This window comes from Ruditapes philippinarum, unplaced genomic scaffold (assembly GCF_026571515.1).
Source record: "Ruditapes philippinarum isolate M1 unplaced genomic scaffold, ASM2657151v2 ctg8032_1_1_1_1, whole genome shotgun sequence".
Lineage (NCBI taxonomy): Eukaryota > Metazoa > Mollusca > Bivalvia > Venerida > Veneridae > Ruditapes > Ruditapes philippinarum.
This window is the reverse complement of record NW_026863141.1, coordinates 5,769-23,003: the sequence shown is the minus strand read 5'-3', so window position 1 is coordinate 23,003 and position 17,235 is coordinate 5,769. Positions and strand designations below refer to the sequence as shown.

Sequence of the window (17,235 nt, the reverse complement as noted above, 5' to 3'; positions counted from 1 at the left end):
AAACATTCAGTGGAAATCGACGAACTGAAATCTCGCCTTGAAGAAGAATTAAAAGACTGGACAGAGAAATATTCGATAGCTTGTCAGAAACATCAAGCTGATTATGATTATCTAGAACAAGTAACTGACGATCTGAATACATCACATACTTACAAACTTGATGTACTTCAGAAACAAAATAGTTTTCTTAGAGATGTCATTGTAAGTACACATAGCAAGCATAGTAATGAAATGGAAACTCTTCGATCAGAAGTAACCTCATTGAAACATACGATTATTAACATCGACTCTGAAGACTTTGAAAATATCATTTACAAACGAAAAGAAAAAGAAGTCTCAGAGCTACAGTTCTTCCACGATCCTAGGTATTACGTCGCGTTTATAGTCGTTCTTATTGTTTTTGTGATTTATAGTTTTAGTTTGAGCGAACAATAATTATGGGCAGCAATTTACTTTGATTTACTGAAACGTTAAATATCATACAAACGTTTTAAATCAGCCACCAAACCAGAACAAAAGCTTACATACTGATAATGTATTGTTTTGTTCAATTTCGTAGATTATTTGCGCGTTTAAGTAATTGAAGATATTTGTATATATATGATACCTTAATAAGTATACTAGTTTTTATTTGTCTGTACAGTATACTAGATAATATTTGTCGGTACATTTGATACTTACCTCCTGGGCAATATATGATACCTTGATAATTGTTTGTTACAATCCTTGATACTTTACTCTTGAGCTATATACGATCTGATAATATACTAGTTTTAGAATTAAAGACAAAATAACACCTCATGAGCCAAATTGTAAGTTAAGAATTATGTTTTATATTGTTTTATTATGAACGATGCTTAATTCGATCATAATATTTTGTGAATATGCTATTATAAACAATAATAAGTTATTATATGTCCTATGTCCAACCTCCTGTAAATATGTTATGCTCTTCAATATTGGAGGAAATAAAAGTATTTATATAATACATTCGGAACTGCCTCGGCTATTATCTATAAGAACCTCTGTGAAAGTAGTTCTAACACGTGGTTTCAGATGTAAACAGAAACAGAGATAATGTAAAACGAATGTACATAAATTATTTGACATCTAATGTCTGTTCCGGTACTCTTTTGCTTGAAAATATGTCTGACAACAATTTGTAATTAAAATATGCCCACTGATGTTCAATTTTAAACAAATCCGACTAAATGTCAACAGGTTGTTTTTTGTACTTTCGGTTTCTACAACCATAATAATAAATATATATACATATATAATGTATTGTTTGCTTTTTTATCTATGAATTCACTTATTTTAGGTGGACTTTTACTACATATATTTAGAAATAAAATTTCTGTCCAACCCAACTCCAAGCATGTAAGTTTTCTAATTTTGTTAAACATGTTTAAGTTTCTCTAGCCGTAGGTTAGACTGAAATACTGCATCCGTTCTGTGTATTCATACTATTGTGTTCGGTGTCCTTATCCGAAGACCGACGGAAAGGGCCGAGTAGTTGCGATTGGACAAACAAAAGTGATGGTTTTTATACCGTCATAAAGACAAACATACGTGATCGGTTTTTATACCGTCTATATACGACCAACCATTACGTGATGGTTTTTTTATACTGTCATAACCGACACAACATTACGTGTATGGTTTTTATACCCGTCATAAACGACAACAACCTTGGTGATGGATTTTCCTATACCGTTCATGAAGACAAACATACGATGGTTCTTATACCGTCATAACGACAAACATACGTGATGGTTCTTATACCGTCATAACGACAAACATACGTGATGGTTCTTATACCGTCATAACGACAAACATACGTGATGGTTTTTATACTGTCAAAACGACAAACATAGGTGATGGTTCGTGCATTATAGTGGTGGATCCTTAAACATAAGTAAAAGAGGGAACACTAAAATGAAGTGTAAATTTGATTTACTATGATTTACTGTCTTTAATCACCATGCTGCACAGAAGCCAAATGTGATCCCTCATTATCATGACGCAAATAAAGCTTACGGTGACCGTTTATCAGGAGAATGTAAAAGGACGCTGTTTTGAATATTTTATATACTACCGTAATGTCTATATATGGAGAAAAAGTGAGACCTCTTTTGAAAGTTCCAATAATCACCCGAAAAGCTATCATTTATACTTATGGGTAACTTTCTTTTTTTCTGCCATGTTTGCGATATTTACCGGCGCAAACGTCTATATTATCTAATCAGAACATTTCATACCAAAGTTATATTTGTGCAAATCCTTTTATGATAGAAGGCATATTCTTTTACATAGAAAACATATCCTTTTCTCTACAATATCGTATGTTTGCGAAAATACCTTATTTTCGGTATCCATTGATAACAACATATCTGTTTTGACTATTAGATATTTTTTCAATTTTTATTATATAATTTTTAATTGAAAAAATTTAAAATGAACCAGTTTAAATAATATTGAAAAATCACATGCTACATTTTTTTAAATAAACCGTTTTTAAAAAAACAAAAAAATTCTTCAAAAACGTTTTTCCAAACCCAAAATTTCACAGAAAAATTCCCAAGCAGCCCCAAACCAGAAATGTTGGATTTTTTCCAAACCTCAAATTAAAACACGTTGACTTTTGTTTTTCTTAGTTTAGGGGAAAAGAAAGTTAAAAAATTTTTTAAAAAAATGAAAAAAATGTTTTTGGGCCCCTTTATTTTCCCCTTTTAAATTTTTTTTTATTTTTTTTGAAACCCATAGCAACCAGATTTTCTTTGAAAAAGGGTCCACCATCTCAAGGTCATCTATCTACACATATGTACCAAGTTTCATCAATCTAGCATGAGATTATTTTGAGTAAAAAGTATATTATCATATGCTTTAGAAATCCATATTTTTTAATTCGTTAGAAATGGCAAATATATAAATAATGTTTTAAGATACATTAATAGCATGTTTAGTGTAAAACAATTGAAGAAAAAAAGGTTTTAATGTGCAGAAATGTGTCATAAAGGAAGCAAAATGTAAAACAAAGTGGTATTTTTTACTTTGAAACAATAATTACCCCAATTGCCAACAGAGCTAAAGTAGAAAATGATTTTTTTTAAAAATAGGTTCATTTACGTGGCAAATAAGTATTTTTTGGAAACTGTAACAATATACCAAAAATAAAAAAGGTTTTAAACAAATAAAAATTGGTAGCATTTCGGAGGCCTAATAGACCTAATACAGGGTCTCACTTATGCTCCATATATAGGATCCTTTTTGTGCTTATTTTACCGTTAGCATAAGAAACATGTTATTGTTCAATGAGAAGACAATAACTTGTATGATTACACTGCATGTCATGGTTCATTTACATGGCATAAGTACATTTACCGTTATCACAGTCTCCCGTTTAAATCCCGTTTCGATTGTTTTACCGCTTCCGTAACACGCCTGCTACCTCTTTCGGATGTGTACGGTAAATCGCTCTATCGCTACTTCCGTGCTAGTGCATGTCGCTAAAATCAAGTGTCAAGTGTTTTAATTTTTTATATATTTTGTAAACTCTTTTCCAAACATCGAAATTCGTAGAATGCTGTGCCATGTATATTTGATTAAAATTTACAGGAAACGTTAAGTTGTTATATAAGTGTTTGAAATGTAGTTGTGGCGGCGTTTCCCAGTTGTTGAAATGGACTGTTTCATCATGAAACAGGTTATTTTTCCTCCAATTTTCATCTAAACAGCGATTCAGAGTAAAGACAAATACATTTAAAGTAGATATAAGGCATAGACATGAAATAAAATTGGAATCATATCAAAACATTTGTTAATAAATAAAATATAGGATATTTGTTCTTTGAGACAGCTCTTAATTAATCAAGTAGCGATAGAGCGATATGAAAGAGGTAGCTCTATTATTTAACAGGCGTGCGTAAGCAAAGCAATACTTTTTTGTGTCCAATGAGATAATACTAATGATTTTACAGGATCCAATATATGTTTTGTTCTCATTGATTGCCTCTTTGAAATAACAATAACACGCATTATCTCTATCTCTATCGACAAGTATCACCAACCTAGCTATTGTACTTGTTAGTTATGACAGAATCTGAATTTGTTCAGTTTGTACTGGTTATACCATATTATCCTCAATAAAACATTCAATAATAATTTCCATAATTATGGTCCTAAATCCTCATACCAAGTATTACAAGAAAAGCATTGATGCAAACCATTAAAGGGCGTCCAAGCAAGAAATGCAGCAAGTGAAGATGAACTACTAGACATCAGATGACCAGATTTCTTATAAAATTGTCAATGGTTAATTGGTTTTAACAAGTATTGTATATCATTTATGAATTTAATGGGCGGACGAAAGACATTGTTCATCATGAACGCTAGAGATTTGAATATTATTTTTTTCCTATAGGAACTTTAATTCCATCCATGTTAACGATAATATCCAAAATATACATATCTGTAATATCAAAAAATACCCCCTCTATGGTATAAGTTTATTTATACTATATAGGGGTATTTTTATGTTTTCATTAATATTGGTAATTTGATAGAATTTCAAGTTTATGTGGTATTTTCTTTGGAACATACAACATAATAGTCAAATGAACAAAGTCTGTTAATTGATTTATTTGGGAGGTCAATCTACAATTTTAATGACCTAGTCTGACCCATCAGTGTGTTTACATGCCTATCAATAAACCCATAACAACTCATGTTAAAATTGCAGACGAAGAATGATAATACTATGATAAAGCAATTTGTAAAAATTGCCTACTTAAAGGTTGCGATTAATTGTTTTAATATGTTTGCATTTCATTTCCTGCAAAATTCTGTAGTTCGTTGCGACACGAATGACCGTTTGGGTAAACTAGAACTACTTCTATAAAAAAGATTTTCGGATTTTCACAATGTTTAGGTCATCATTCTATTTATAGGTAAAGCAATAACACACATAATAACCCACTGTGTACTACAAAATGATAAATAAAAATACCGAAGAGCGCGATTAATTGACGGATAAGATAATTTCATTTGAATATGTTTACATTGCGCAATTATCCATTTAAACTGTTCGCTATTCATTTTACATATCGCGACATTTCATTTTTGATAATCAAACACTCATACCAATCGGAATTTTCGGCTATTATGGTCGACGAAAAGACTCGATAAGTTGCAATTGCCCTTTCACAAAATCGTCGCGCTTCGGCGCGGACGCCAAGCTAGCTTCTGTTCTATTTTTATTTATGATGGTATCAATATCGTACGGACGAGATAACGGACAGGCGATGTATGAACCTATAGTCGTCTTGAAGAAAATAAGAATACATATGACTGCTATTTACTTCTAAAGACAGAACTATAAAATATGTTGAATTTGCACAAATATAAATAGCATGCATATATTTTCTATTCTTTCTATTTTTTTTTTCGTAAAGGACACATAAAAGGATCAATACTTGACGGACGTGGTGACGGGCGGACGGAGTATAAACCTATGTTTGCCTCCAACGAAACTGGATGGGAAATGAAAATATGTATCATATTCAATAATATATTTATTATAATGGATAAATAGATATAGATTAAAATACTATTTAAAGAAATCATTATGCACGACTTTACAAAAGAAATTCACAGTGTTATTGTTATTTAAAAAATTTCAATAAAGTCCAGAAAGATCTGCAACACACAAAGACCTTGCTCAATGTCACGCCTGTATAAATTTCACGCATCATATGGCAGTCCTGAAAATGAAAATCCGGTTTTGAAAATACCAAAAACTTTGTCGTTTCTTTATTCAAATCTAATATTAAAGAAAAAAATGAAATATTGGCGAATCGAGTGAAAATTCCGTAACTGATGTTATGTTAAAGATTCGAAATCTTTGTGTTTTAATCAGATTATCTAAACTATCGGTATCATTGGAACATTTTCGAATAGAGCATAAGCAAGAAGTTAAGGGTCCAAATACTCAAATACCCTTTGCAGGAAGCTTGATTCCAGACAGGACGGAAATTATCTTATCGTGGAGTCAGGTATCAGACTGTTCGATATTCACCGAGCACTTTTGTTCAATTTCAAGAAAAAACTTGATAAAATTAGAATATTAAGCTGACATAAGGTGTTTTTTTTAATTTTATCTTTATCCCGCTTTATTTATCTACCATATGACTGTGCAATGCAAGTTACTTTTAACCTATTTCTCGATACACCATAAGCAATGACAAAAATCATACCCTTTATACTTACCACTTTTATGCAGATATGTCTGCATATGGAAGGACAACACAACGACGACATTACGTTACATTGGTCGTCAAAACTACACGTATGGGCATAGTCACAAAACGAATGGGCATAGTCACAAAACGATGGTCTTCCTGCGAAAATTGACAATGGTGGACATCTTCTTTCTTATGGTAGTGCACCTAGATGTAACGATAGATGTAGTGCAACAACAACAATTACATTGTATGATCATAAATACGGGGTTTGGTTACATTATGTATATGTGCAAATATATGAAATATAATAGCCCGGTCATAATATAATGTAGTTTCGTCGAATACGTTATGATTTAATCAGTTATATGTACAAAATTTATCGCAGATAAATAAGTTTGTGTTGCAAAACACTATCAATTAACGTCCGTTACTGTAATTGACTTCGATACACCTACAATTGGGTGCGGTCTTGAACTTTAGTAAATACGATTTTCTAATTTGAATGATTTTAAGTATGTATTACGTGGTAGTCGCATTGATTTGGCCTAAAATATGTTTAATCTTGTTATTCATGTAATATTATATCCATATATTAAAATAAATTAAAATAGATTTTTTTCTTATATTGTTATAACTACATTTAAAAAAAAAAAAAAAATAATTTAATTTTTATTTAATATGATATAATATTACATGAATAGCAAGATTAAAGATCCTGTAACTCCAATTTTTTTATGCTTTTTATATCATAAATATAATGTTCAAATGAAGATTTATCAATATTGTAAGTTCAAAAAAGCATTATTTGTAAAGATTTTACCGAATTTACATATCATGGTAATAAAGGGAGGTAATTAAAAAATTATTTTCTATAAAGTCTAAGTCAAATTTTTCAATAAGAAATGAATGCATATATTTAAATGATTACATATAATGTGACAAATATTTGCCGTACATATTTTACATATCCTTCGATTTTTGAAAATTGATTTAGAAGAATGATTATATACATAAAATTTGAAGTTAACAAAGTAAAGTCAAGTGTCTCAATCGACATTTCACTTCAAGTCGTCTTTAATTTCCGTTACAAGCAATTACGAACTATTACTTGATGAAAGTAAATTATAACGTTTAACAATTATTTAACTTCCGTTATAATTAACTTCCCAGATTTGCTGAGTACATTTAGAGAAAAATAAATTTTTGGTCCTTGACAGGTAAAGTAACAAATCGGTTTAATGGCTAGAGCTGGCTTCCTGTAAGTGATGGCACTAAAAGGTCGTATGAAGTAAACAACACAGTTCCAGATTACCAAATACTGCAGTTTTTGTTTTTTTTTTTGCAAAATAGACTTTTACCATGTTGATGTTTGTTGTTTTATAACCCAACAAAATATAAGTTAAATGCATGTGCCAGTTAAAACTGATTACTTATACATAGAATAACGATATGTAGAGAACAAATTATTGCATTACGAGGGACGTTCATTATATTCGTAGACTGTGCTTTTACATTTTTTGTTAGGCAAACATAATTCATAAAAATCACATGACCGGAAACGGCAATTAATTATACGCTTGAACATGAAATTTCAACCGCGTATGACAAAAGGCGCATAAGGCAATGTCAGCATCCCAGGTCACGATGGTGTTTACCGATGTCAGCGACGACACTGGACGTTACTTCGATTTCTGACGTATCGTGCATCGCTCATAACTTCTCAAAGTAGCGTCCGTTACATCTAATACATCTCTGTTACCATGGTTATGAAAATGGCTGTCAGTCTTAAAGTTGGGTAATTTTCAATTTGAAGTAACAACGCTCTCAATTGATACCATTTTAATTTAAAATTATTTCTGAAATGAGGACATAAGTCTACGAATATATTGAACGCCCTTCGTATATTTCAATTTCTGAAAGTAAGACAAATAAGACTCTAGTTGAAAACTAACATTTACTTTAATTTGAATACCGGTGGAAACGAAATACCTGAGACATATATAATTTTTTTAATGTTTTTGTTTGTTTACGGTATGACGTTATACCAGATATGACTAATATCCGCGGATATGACCGCACCTACTGGATAGGGGCATTTTAAAAAAGCTTTTTATGTATTTTTTTGGCTGTGGTAATTAATAATACTAAAGAAATAATAATGTATATGCAAAATAATTTTCTAATTGACCCATTATTTCAATAAATAATGTGTGAGTTGCGTTATAAATGGTGAGAGAAGATAACAAATAATAATTTTTCAAATACATAAATACATCTTATATTTTCTGCTTCTAAACTGTTTATAGCATACAATAAATAGAATATGCAGTAGATCTTTTTATTGACTATTCTCATACAATTTTTTTATTTCATTGTATTTGCTAGTAATGGTATACCATGCTAAGCTTCTCAAAATAAACTCACAGTTGTTGGACCGCTTATAGTTGATGGACCATTAAAGTTGATGGACCATTTATAATTGATGAACCATTTATAGTTGCTGGACCACTTATAGTTGATGGACCATTTATAGTTGATGGACCATTTATAGTTGATGGACCATTTATAGTTGATGAACCATTTATAGTTGATGGACCATTTATAGTTGATGAACCATTTATAGTTGATGGACCATTTATAGTTGATGGACCATTTATAGTTGATGGACCATTTATAGTTGATGGACCATTTATAGTTGATGGACCATTTATAGTTGATGAACCATTTATAGTTGATGAACCATTTATAGTTGATGGACCATTTATAGTTGATGGACCATTTATAGTTGATGGACCATTTATAGTTGATGGACCATTTATAGTTGATGAACCATTTATAGTTGATGGACCATTTATAGTTGATGGACCATTTATAGTTGATGGACCATTTATAGTTGATGAACCATTCATAGTTGCTGGTCCATCTATTGTTGATGGACCACTTATAGTTGATGGACTTTTTATGGACCATTTATAGTTGATGAACGATTTATAGATGATGGACCATTTAATGTTGCTGGACCACTTAAAAGTAATGGACCATTTATAGTTGACAGACTATTTATATTGATGGACCATTTATAGTTGCTGGACCACTTATAGTTGCTGGACCACTTATACTTGATGAACCATTTATAGTTGACGGATCATTTATAGTTAGTTGAGAGACCATTTATAGTTGATTGGCCATTTATAGTTGCTGGACCACTTATAGTTGATGGACCATTTATAGTTGACGGACTATTTATAGTTGACGGACCATTTATAGTTGACAGACTATTTATAGTTGATTAGCCATTTATAGTTGCTGGACCACTCATAGTTGATGGACTATTTATAGTTGATCGGCCACTTATAGTTGATGGATCATTTATAGTTGCTGGACCAATTGTAGTTGCTGGACCACTTATAGTCGATGGACCATTTATAGTTGATGAACCATTTAGAGTTGATGCACCATTTATAGTTGATGAACCATTTATAGTTGACGGACTATTTATAGTTGACGGACCATTTATAGTTGACAGACTATTTATAGTTGATTAGCCATTTATAGTTGCTGGACCACTCATAGTTGATGGACTATTTATAGTTGATCGGCCACTTATAGTTGATGGACCATTTATAGTTGCTGGACCAATTATAGTTGCTGGACCACTTATAGTTGCTGGACAATTTATAGTTGATCGGCCACTTATAGTTGATGGACCATTTATAGTTGCTGGACCAATTATAGTTGCTGGACCACTTATAGTCGATGGACCATTTATAGTTGATGAACCATTTATAGTTGACGAACCACTTATAGTCGATGGACCATTTATAATTGATGGACCACTTATAGTTGATGAACCATTTATAGTTGATAGAACACTTATAGTTGTTGGACTATTTATAGTTGATGGACCATTTATAGTTGCTGGACCACTTATACTTGATGGCCTATTTATAGTTGATGGACCATTTATATTGATGAAATTTATAGTTGATGAACGATTTATTGTTGATCGATCATGTATAGTTGCTGGATCACTTATAGTTGATGGACCACTTAAAGTTGATGAACCATTTATAGTTGATGGGTCATTTATAGCACATTACACGGCAATAGCAAAATGTTTAACCTTAATCAATTGTTCGTTGTACCTTTATTGCTATTTGTAACTTAAATTGTTTGATAGGAATACAAGTGTATGAAATATACTTATACTTATTGCATCCTATTTCAGGTGGAAATTTATCTCAGTTAAACATTATCTTCTTTAAATTTCAGTTTATTACCGAATGTAAAATATTAATGTATACAGTACTTTTCTTTCCTTTTTTGATATTTTTAATTCACATATTGACGTTTTTAAAAACTAATGCAACAAGAAAAAGAATCTCAAACACAGCAACAACAAAAAACAACATGTCTCTTTTCACAAAAATCGGAGGTAGAACTGTATACTTCAATAATACTGTATCAGTTGTCCTTAATTCATAACCCAGTCCTTATTATTCATGAACTTTCACTAGGAAGTTAAAACGGACACAAACCTAAGTATGCTTTCATGACATCTTAAAATGTATTAAGTGTTCAAAGAATAACACAATGGGAAACTAATTTCTACTTAAAATGGATACAAGGTTCGAAGAATTATGAATAACAATTTTCAATCAACTAAATAATTCAACCATATAAACTATTTAATGTTTGAATCCTGTATGGAGCACTGATTGAATAAATTTGATTTGATTTAATTTAAATAAAAACCGGGAATATTTTGATAATTTGGATGTAGTTATGGAGTTAAATACTCATTACGGGGATTCAGACACAGCAAAAGAAATTTATACTGAGCTTGCGTCGGGAGATAATAGGACTGAACAAGGCAGAATTTACGATACTCTTCAACATGGTACAGGAGAGCTTGCAGATAAAACTACACCTTCAGCCAAGAAGTGTGCATGGTGTACCCTCGTACATGTCGTACATTCAATTTTAATTGGACTGTTGATTATTGCAGTATCTGTTTCTTTATACATGAGTACAAACGTTTCAAAAGGTCAGTACTAAAGATTTTCTTTATCGAACTTGCTGCAAGTCTGTTGGATGGTAACAGCTATATTAAACAAAAAAGAATATAATCTTTATTTTTTATTTGTTTATGGCTTAATAATAAGAAACACCAGAACAATATAACAAACTTTTTTTTTTTAGGACTCCAATATTATAACTTCACTCATATTTACCGGACGGTGACGGAAATGACCGAAAGCCGATATTGTATCTGTTCTTGAAACTCAGAATAAATTTTTTGCTAAGACGTCTATAAATATAATTAATCAACTGGTTCTGATTTCTTTGACTGATTTATTCTATTTCATTAATGTTACATGGATAAAAAAGGTCAAAATATAATTAAAACCGGATTTACACAAACTAATTCGTAAATAATGAGAAGCGGTACAGGGCAATTGATTTGAAGTACTCAATCTTAACCACTCGACCACGGAGTCAATATAATTATATGTCCGCAAGCAAAAGTGATGGATTTAACTTTTGAAGGGGCAACGGTAACTGGTATTTGGACAAACTGGTCAGACTGGTCGCCTTGTAACGCCAAATGTGGACAAGGATTCAAATGGAGGATTCGATCATGCACAATCGTTTCGCCGGAAGATATTGGCTTTGACTGTAACGGTAATGGTACAGAAACAGTTCAGTGTCAAAACAGCGAGTGCTCTGGTAAGTCGCCTAATACAATGATTATCTAATTGTGTGAAAATGATAAACAAATTGATAATTACAAGTGATAATTACATGTGAAACATTGGCGTTGAATCATTATACAAGGTCCAAAATAGATATGATATGTAAATCTAAATGATAAAGCGCCCCAAACGTATTGTTGCAATTTCAATTTTCTAATTGACTATTATTTGTTTTTAAAGAGAATGAACGGCCTGGGACACATTGAGTAAATAAATAAGTTCATTACATAAGAAAAATGCACGTGCACGCGAAAATTCAATGAATTTAACCCAATTCTATATGAACAATATCGGACTTTCATGAGTGTAATCTCCATTTGTCTCGGATATTATTTAGGATAAGTAGTCAGACACTTTTAGAAGTATCAAAATTCAGGAAAACCTTTTATGTGACGTGACCGCCGATACATTATACAAAAATGTGTTAAAATCGTCTTAAACGAATATCTACTAATAAATAAATCTAAATTGATGTTTTATTTTTAGTAGTATTCATTGCCTGTTAGTCTTGTGCAGTATGTTTTGCTTTATTCAAAGACGCACATACAGCTATTTCTGAATCTTTCTTTTGAAAACAATAATTGGTGAATTTTTTTAGCTTAGTAGATAAAATATATCCCAACATTGAACATTTGGAAATAATCATGCAGAAATAAAGGATGTTCATTTCAGACGAGGATTGTTATGCCATTAAAAAGCGTAGGGGAAAACCTCCAAGTGGAATTTACGATGTACGTCTCTGGAACACAAGTCGAGTTATACCTGTGTACTGTGACTTTGATACAGATACGGGAGGATGGACGGTTGCTCTATATTTGTTTTTGTTACTTATTACATTAATTTCTTTCTAAGCATAACCTTATTTCATTTGTATGTTGAGACACGTAAAATCTAAACAATTTTTACTAATGTTATTAATTTTGATACGATAAATAATGAAAGAGAACAGTTTTGCAGTGTAAAGCATACTGCATACATTCAAACAAAATTATTAAGAATGTTTCAAACTTCACATCATTAGTGGTACAGAATATAGTTTAGTTCGACTGTGTTGAGAGCCAACAGCTTAAAGATATACTCTCGAATCTGTTCCTGGCACCAATCAGAAATGAGATGTCACGTTTCTTGCTCAAAGGAACAACATCTTTCACCAGGCGGGGTTACGCGGTTATTACAGAGCCTTAGATTACTTCTGCGCCACATGTCCTCATCATTATAAAATGTCTCGTTTATACCGATATAGTTACTTTCATATAATTCACCAAATAAAATGAACGTGCATATAAATGGTGTTGAAAAGACATTTATCAAAGCCATAACATTTTTGCTTTGAATTTGTTATTGATGCAATAATTCCTGGTACAATATTACATTTCAGGTGTTTCAATATCGATTCAACGGCAGCGTTGATTTCTACAGAAACTTTAGTGATTATGAAAGAGGATTTGGTTCTTTAGACGGCGAATTTTGGTTAGGTGAGTACATGTTGATTTACTTGATTACAGTTGTTTGAATTAATTTCTGATGACTTTTTCGATAATAATTCTTATTCTATTACGACAGTTTGTATGCAAACATGCTTATTAGTTTCACATTTTTCTTAAATGAATAAAGAATAATATGACAATATTCTAATTTTTACAACATCTTTTACTTTTACATGTTTTGTCATGATCTTTGTTTTATTTTATGACTTGTGAATGTGCAGTTAATTTTCCAAAATGAAATTTACAATACAAATTGTGCTCTGCATGACTTGTGTTATTGTCATAAACAAATTTAACTCACAAAGAGACATGAAATCATCATTCTTAATGTAAAGTAAACATTATAACTATATCGTCTTTATAATAATGTTGCTGTTATCATAATGTGAAACCGGGAATCGATGTATATATACATGTCATTCTTAGGACAGAGGTCGCTCAGTGTTGCCGTTTACAATGATTGTGTCCGCTTGAGCAGCATCGTTGCCTATGTAAATATTTCCCCGCTAAAGTCAACAGTCAATAAGTTTGTTTTAATATACCGTCATACCTGGGAAGTAAGAATGCAAACTGTCTCAAATGAAGAATACATACATGTGTATACCTCAGTTTGTTAAAAATTAAGATTGCAAATCAGTTTTGAAGGTACATTGTACATTTGTTTTTAATGTACCCAAGATGGAAAGACAATAACAGTATATATACACACATGGTTGATAGATTGCAATTCTATCCCCCTTTATATATACAAATTATGTATGAAATCGGCTGGGACTCTTACTTACGTTAGATATCATTTCCGGGTATATATATGTTTTTTTTCCAATTTATATATGTATAGGCACGCACTAAAACGGGCTGCATTTTTACATTATATATCAATATCGTATATACAAATAACATGTACATACATTTATTATATACTTAGAAATGAAATATTGAGAAATATTGATGAAATAAAATGCGTATTTTCATTTTCCGTATTTTCACTGTAAAAAATTATTTTTCACTGCAGTGAAACATATTTTCCGTATTTTCACTGGTGTCTTGCTGGACTACTTTCTTTTAAATTCTGCCAGTACACAAAATTTAAGGGAAAGTCTTTCAAATTTTAATATCAAAAAAGAGGAAAATGTATATAATAAACAGAAAATTCAAGTATTTTCTATAAATACATGATTTATTTTCATCTTGTGGCATGAAAATTACCATATTTCACTCGTGGCTACCGCCACTCATGAAATATTTATTTTCATACCACTCGATGAAAATAAATCATGTATTTATCGACAAAACTTGAATATCCTCTATGTATTACAGAAAAAAACAAGTTCCTCTCTTGCTTTTCCCTAATATCTGGTAAAGAAAAAAACTGTTGATTTATCAATTCTTAATATCAGAGAGCACAATAGTGGTTTATACGGTAATTTGAATCAATTTTGTATGTAAGATTTTTTTCCACGATCTGCACTCTAAAAATTTAATGCTGATAAACATGCATGTTATTACACAGATATCTTATATATGGAATTTTCCGGTACTTGCAAACTATTTCAGTAAATTTAAATTTTATGTTTGCCCCCTTTATTCTTTTTTTTACCCGTCGCCCCAATTTACAATGGGCTAGAAAATTTTGCACATTTTTTACTGGGATTTGTATATATAAGTGGGAACTTGACTGCCATCTCATAGTTCGTTGAAGGTTGAAGGACACGAGGACAACTCATTTTTATTTAGTTTAACGAGTCTAAGTTACAACAAGTTCTCCTATTAGCCCACTTATTATCCCTTGTACTATTAAAAAATGGACAGTTGTATTATTGTATGCATCTTATGCATATATAGAAAATTACTTGCTTCTATTGTCCACTTATTGGACATTTAAAAAGGTTTGTTTTTTATAGGGGGGGGGGGGGTATAGATAAATGTAGATGAAAGCAGTGTAAATACCCCTTCATTGTGTGAGTCTATTTTGTCCAAGATGACGTCACAAACATGTTAAAATGTAGAGGATATTTGTTTGTTTTGCATGTAAGATTGAAATATAATTTCACTTCAAGTGAACACCGTATGCAATATTTTCACGAGTGGCGGAGCCACGAGTGAAAATATAAGAGCTGGTGTTCACGAATGAAAAATATTTCAATCTTATATGTAAAACAAATTAATTTTTTTTTTATTTCATGCTTTTTAAGTGATTTTAAGTATTTTTTTTACTGATTTTGCCGCGTAACGTCACGCATTCTCCTTTGTGACGTCATCACATCATGACGTCACATCATTAATTTTGAAATATAGTTCTGTTAAATTTCTCTAATTTTGCTACATTTTTAACATGATGTATGATGACATCGACTTTCTTTTCCTAAAGTAGCAAAATTTACGTATGACGGCACTTATTTCAGCCTGTTATTCGATTTAGTTTAATTTTCTTTTCATCGGCATTCAGATATAGTCCGGCTACAGTGAACATTATATTTTATAAATTTCACTAGTGGTTTATCAGAATATAATCATCTGATATATTACAATAAAACACTGGAAAGCATGAAATAAAATATTGTAATTATGTGAAACTTTCTCCTAATAATTCAGGTAAATATGAGCTTAAATTTTATCGATTGTTCTGAGAAAGATACTTTTTATTCAGGCCTTGAAAATATCTACGAAATGGTTTCCCGAGGAAAAACAGAGTTGAGGCTTGATCTGACGGCAGCTGACGGAACATCTGTATACGAAACATTTCAGAATTTTAGTATCGGTGAAAATCCGTATTATACTCTTCATATCGACGAGGGTGTGGGAACTGCAGGTATTCATTGCCGTGGTCGATTTTTAATTAAAATTGTTGTTTACAGTATATACAAAAATATTTCAAGCTGTACAATAGCAAAGCCATTTTAAAACATCATTAACATTAACAAGAAATTAACGATGTTTAGATTAGTAAAACGTGTTTCACTGACTTACATTATTGTTTTGTTTTCAATACAGGCGATTCACGAGGTTTATCATATCACAATGGTAGTCATTTTTCAACTTTCGACATGAATCGTGATGGTTCCTTCATTGATTGCGCTATAGACGACCATGGCGGATGGTGGCATAGTGATTGTACTTACGTAAATCTAAACGGTGAATATGTTACTCCTGGTACAAGACGACCTGTCAACCCGTGGGGTGGGATGGTATACTACTCATTTAAAGACTTTGAATCACTCAAGGTCTCCAAAATGATGTTCCGGCGGGTATAAATACATCCTGATCCCATTTTGTAAGGAAATAACAAATGTTATGTTCAAGCTAGTGAACACAAGTTTATTGAATAACTTTGAAAAAGTATGCTTCTTTGTATTAACTTACTGTAAAACTTCTTAACATTTTATTGTTAACAATAACGCTTGAAAAAGATAGATATTGGCGTTATATATATTGCTGTCATGATGTATTTGTCACTTATTACTCTAAGTCTTGGTCTCATGAAAAATCAATTGTTATGTCAATCTACTGTTTTATACTTAAAACTAGTCATATGTTAACCACGAACTTTCAAAGACGTGTCCAAGTGGGTTGTTTAAAAACAAAAGAAGAAAAAAGGAAACAACCTTAAATAATACAAAGACAATTTCTGCTTGTACGCGGAAACATTTTTGTGTAAATGAAATTTATTTATTGTCAACTTACCAATAGAATTAATTGGATAAAAAATGTTCTTTTATCATATGCTCACATATTAAGTATACTGTGGCA

General features: G+C 31.3%; 2 protein-coding genes across 2 annotated transcripts; both read left to right on the top strand.

Annotated features, from left to right (window-relative positions):
- The first annotated feature begins 10,807 nt into the window (after nt 1-10,807).
- LOC132721260 (uncharacterized) lies at nt 10,808-12,069 on the top strand. Its single transcript, XM_060705540.1, has 2 exons — nt 10,808-11,289; nt 11,793-12,069. Exons 1-2 carry the CDS (start codon nt 11,028-11,030, stop codon nt 11,999-12,001), a joined length of 471 nt encoding a protein of 156 aa, XP_060561523.1. The 5' UTR covers nt 10,808-11,027; the 3' UTR covers nt 12,002-12,069.
- Nucleotides 12,070-12,227: 158 nt separating this feature from the next.
- LOC132721259 (microfibril-associated glycoprotein 4-like) lies at nt 12,228-16,929 on the top strand. The gene is made up of 4 exons (XM_060705539.1): nt 12,228-12,801; nt 13,377-13,473; nt 16,136-16,297; nt 16,480-16,929. Exons 1-4 carry the CDS (start codon nt 12,658-12,660, stop codon nt 16,737-16,739), a joined length of 663 nt encoding a protein of 220 aa, XP_060561522.1. The 5' UTR covers nt 12,228-12,657; the 3' UTR covers nt 16,740-16,929.
- The last annotated feature ends 306 nt before the right edge of the window (nt 16,930-17,235 follow it).

Excerpts from the sequence above, each read along its gene's own strand:
- LOC132721259 (XM_060705539.1), top strand. The coding sequence starts at position 12,658 with ATGTTCATTTCAGACGAGGATTGTTATGCCATTAAAAAGCGTAGGGGA. Across the intron at positions 12,802-13,376 it reads CAGATACGGGAGGATGGACG|GTGTTTCAATATCGATTCAA; the intron begins GTTGCTCTATAT and ends ATTACATTTCAG. Across the intron at positions 16,298-16,479 it reads CGAGGGTGTGGGAACTGCAG|GCGATTCACGAGGTTTATCA; the intron begins GTATTCATTGCC and ends TTTTCAATACAG.
- LOC132721260 (XM_060705540.1), top strand. The coding sequence starts at position 11,028 with ATGGAGTTAAATACTCATTACGGGGATTCAGACACAGCAAAAGAAATT. Across the intron at positions 11,290-11,792 it reads GAGTACAAACGTTTCAAAAG|GGGCAACGGTAACTGGTATT; the intron begins GTCAGTACTAAA and ends TAACTTTTGAAG.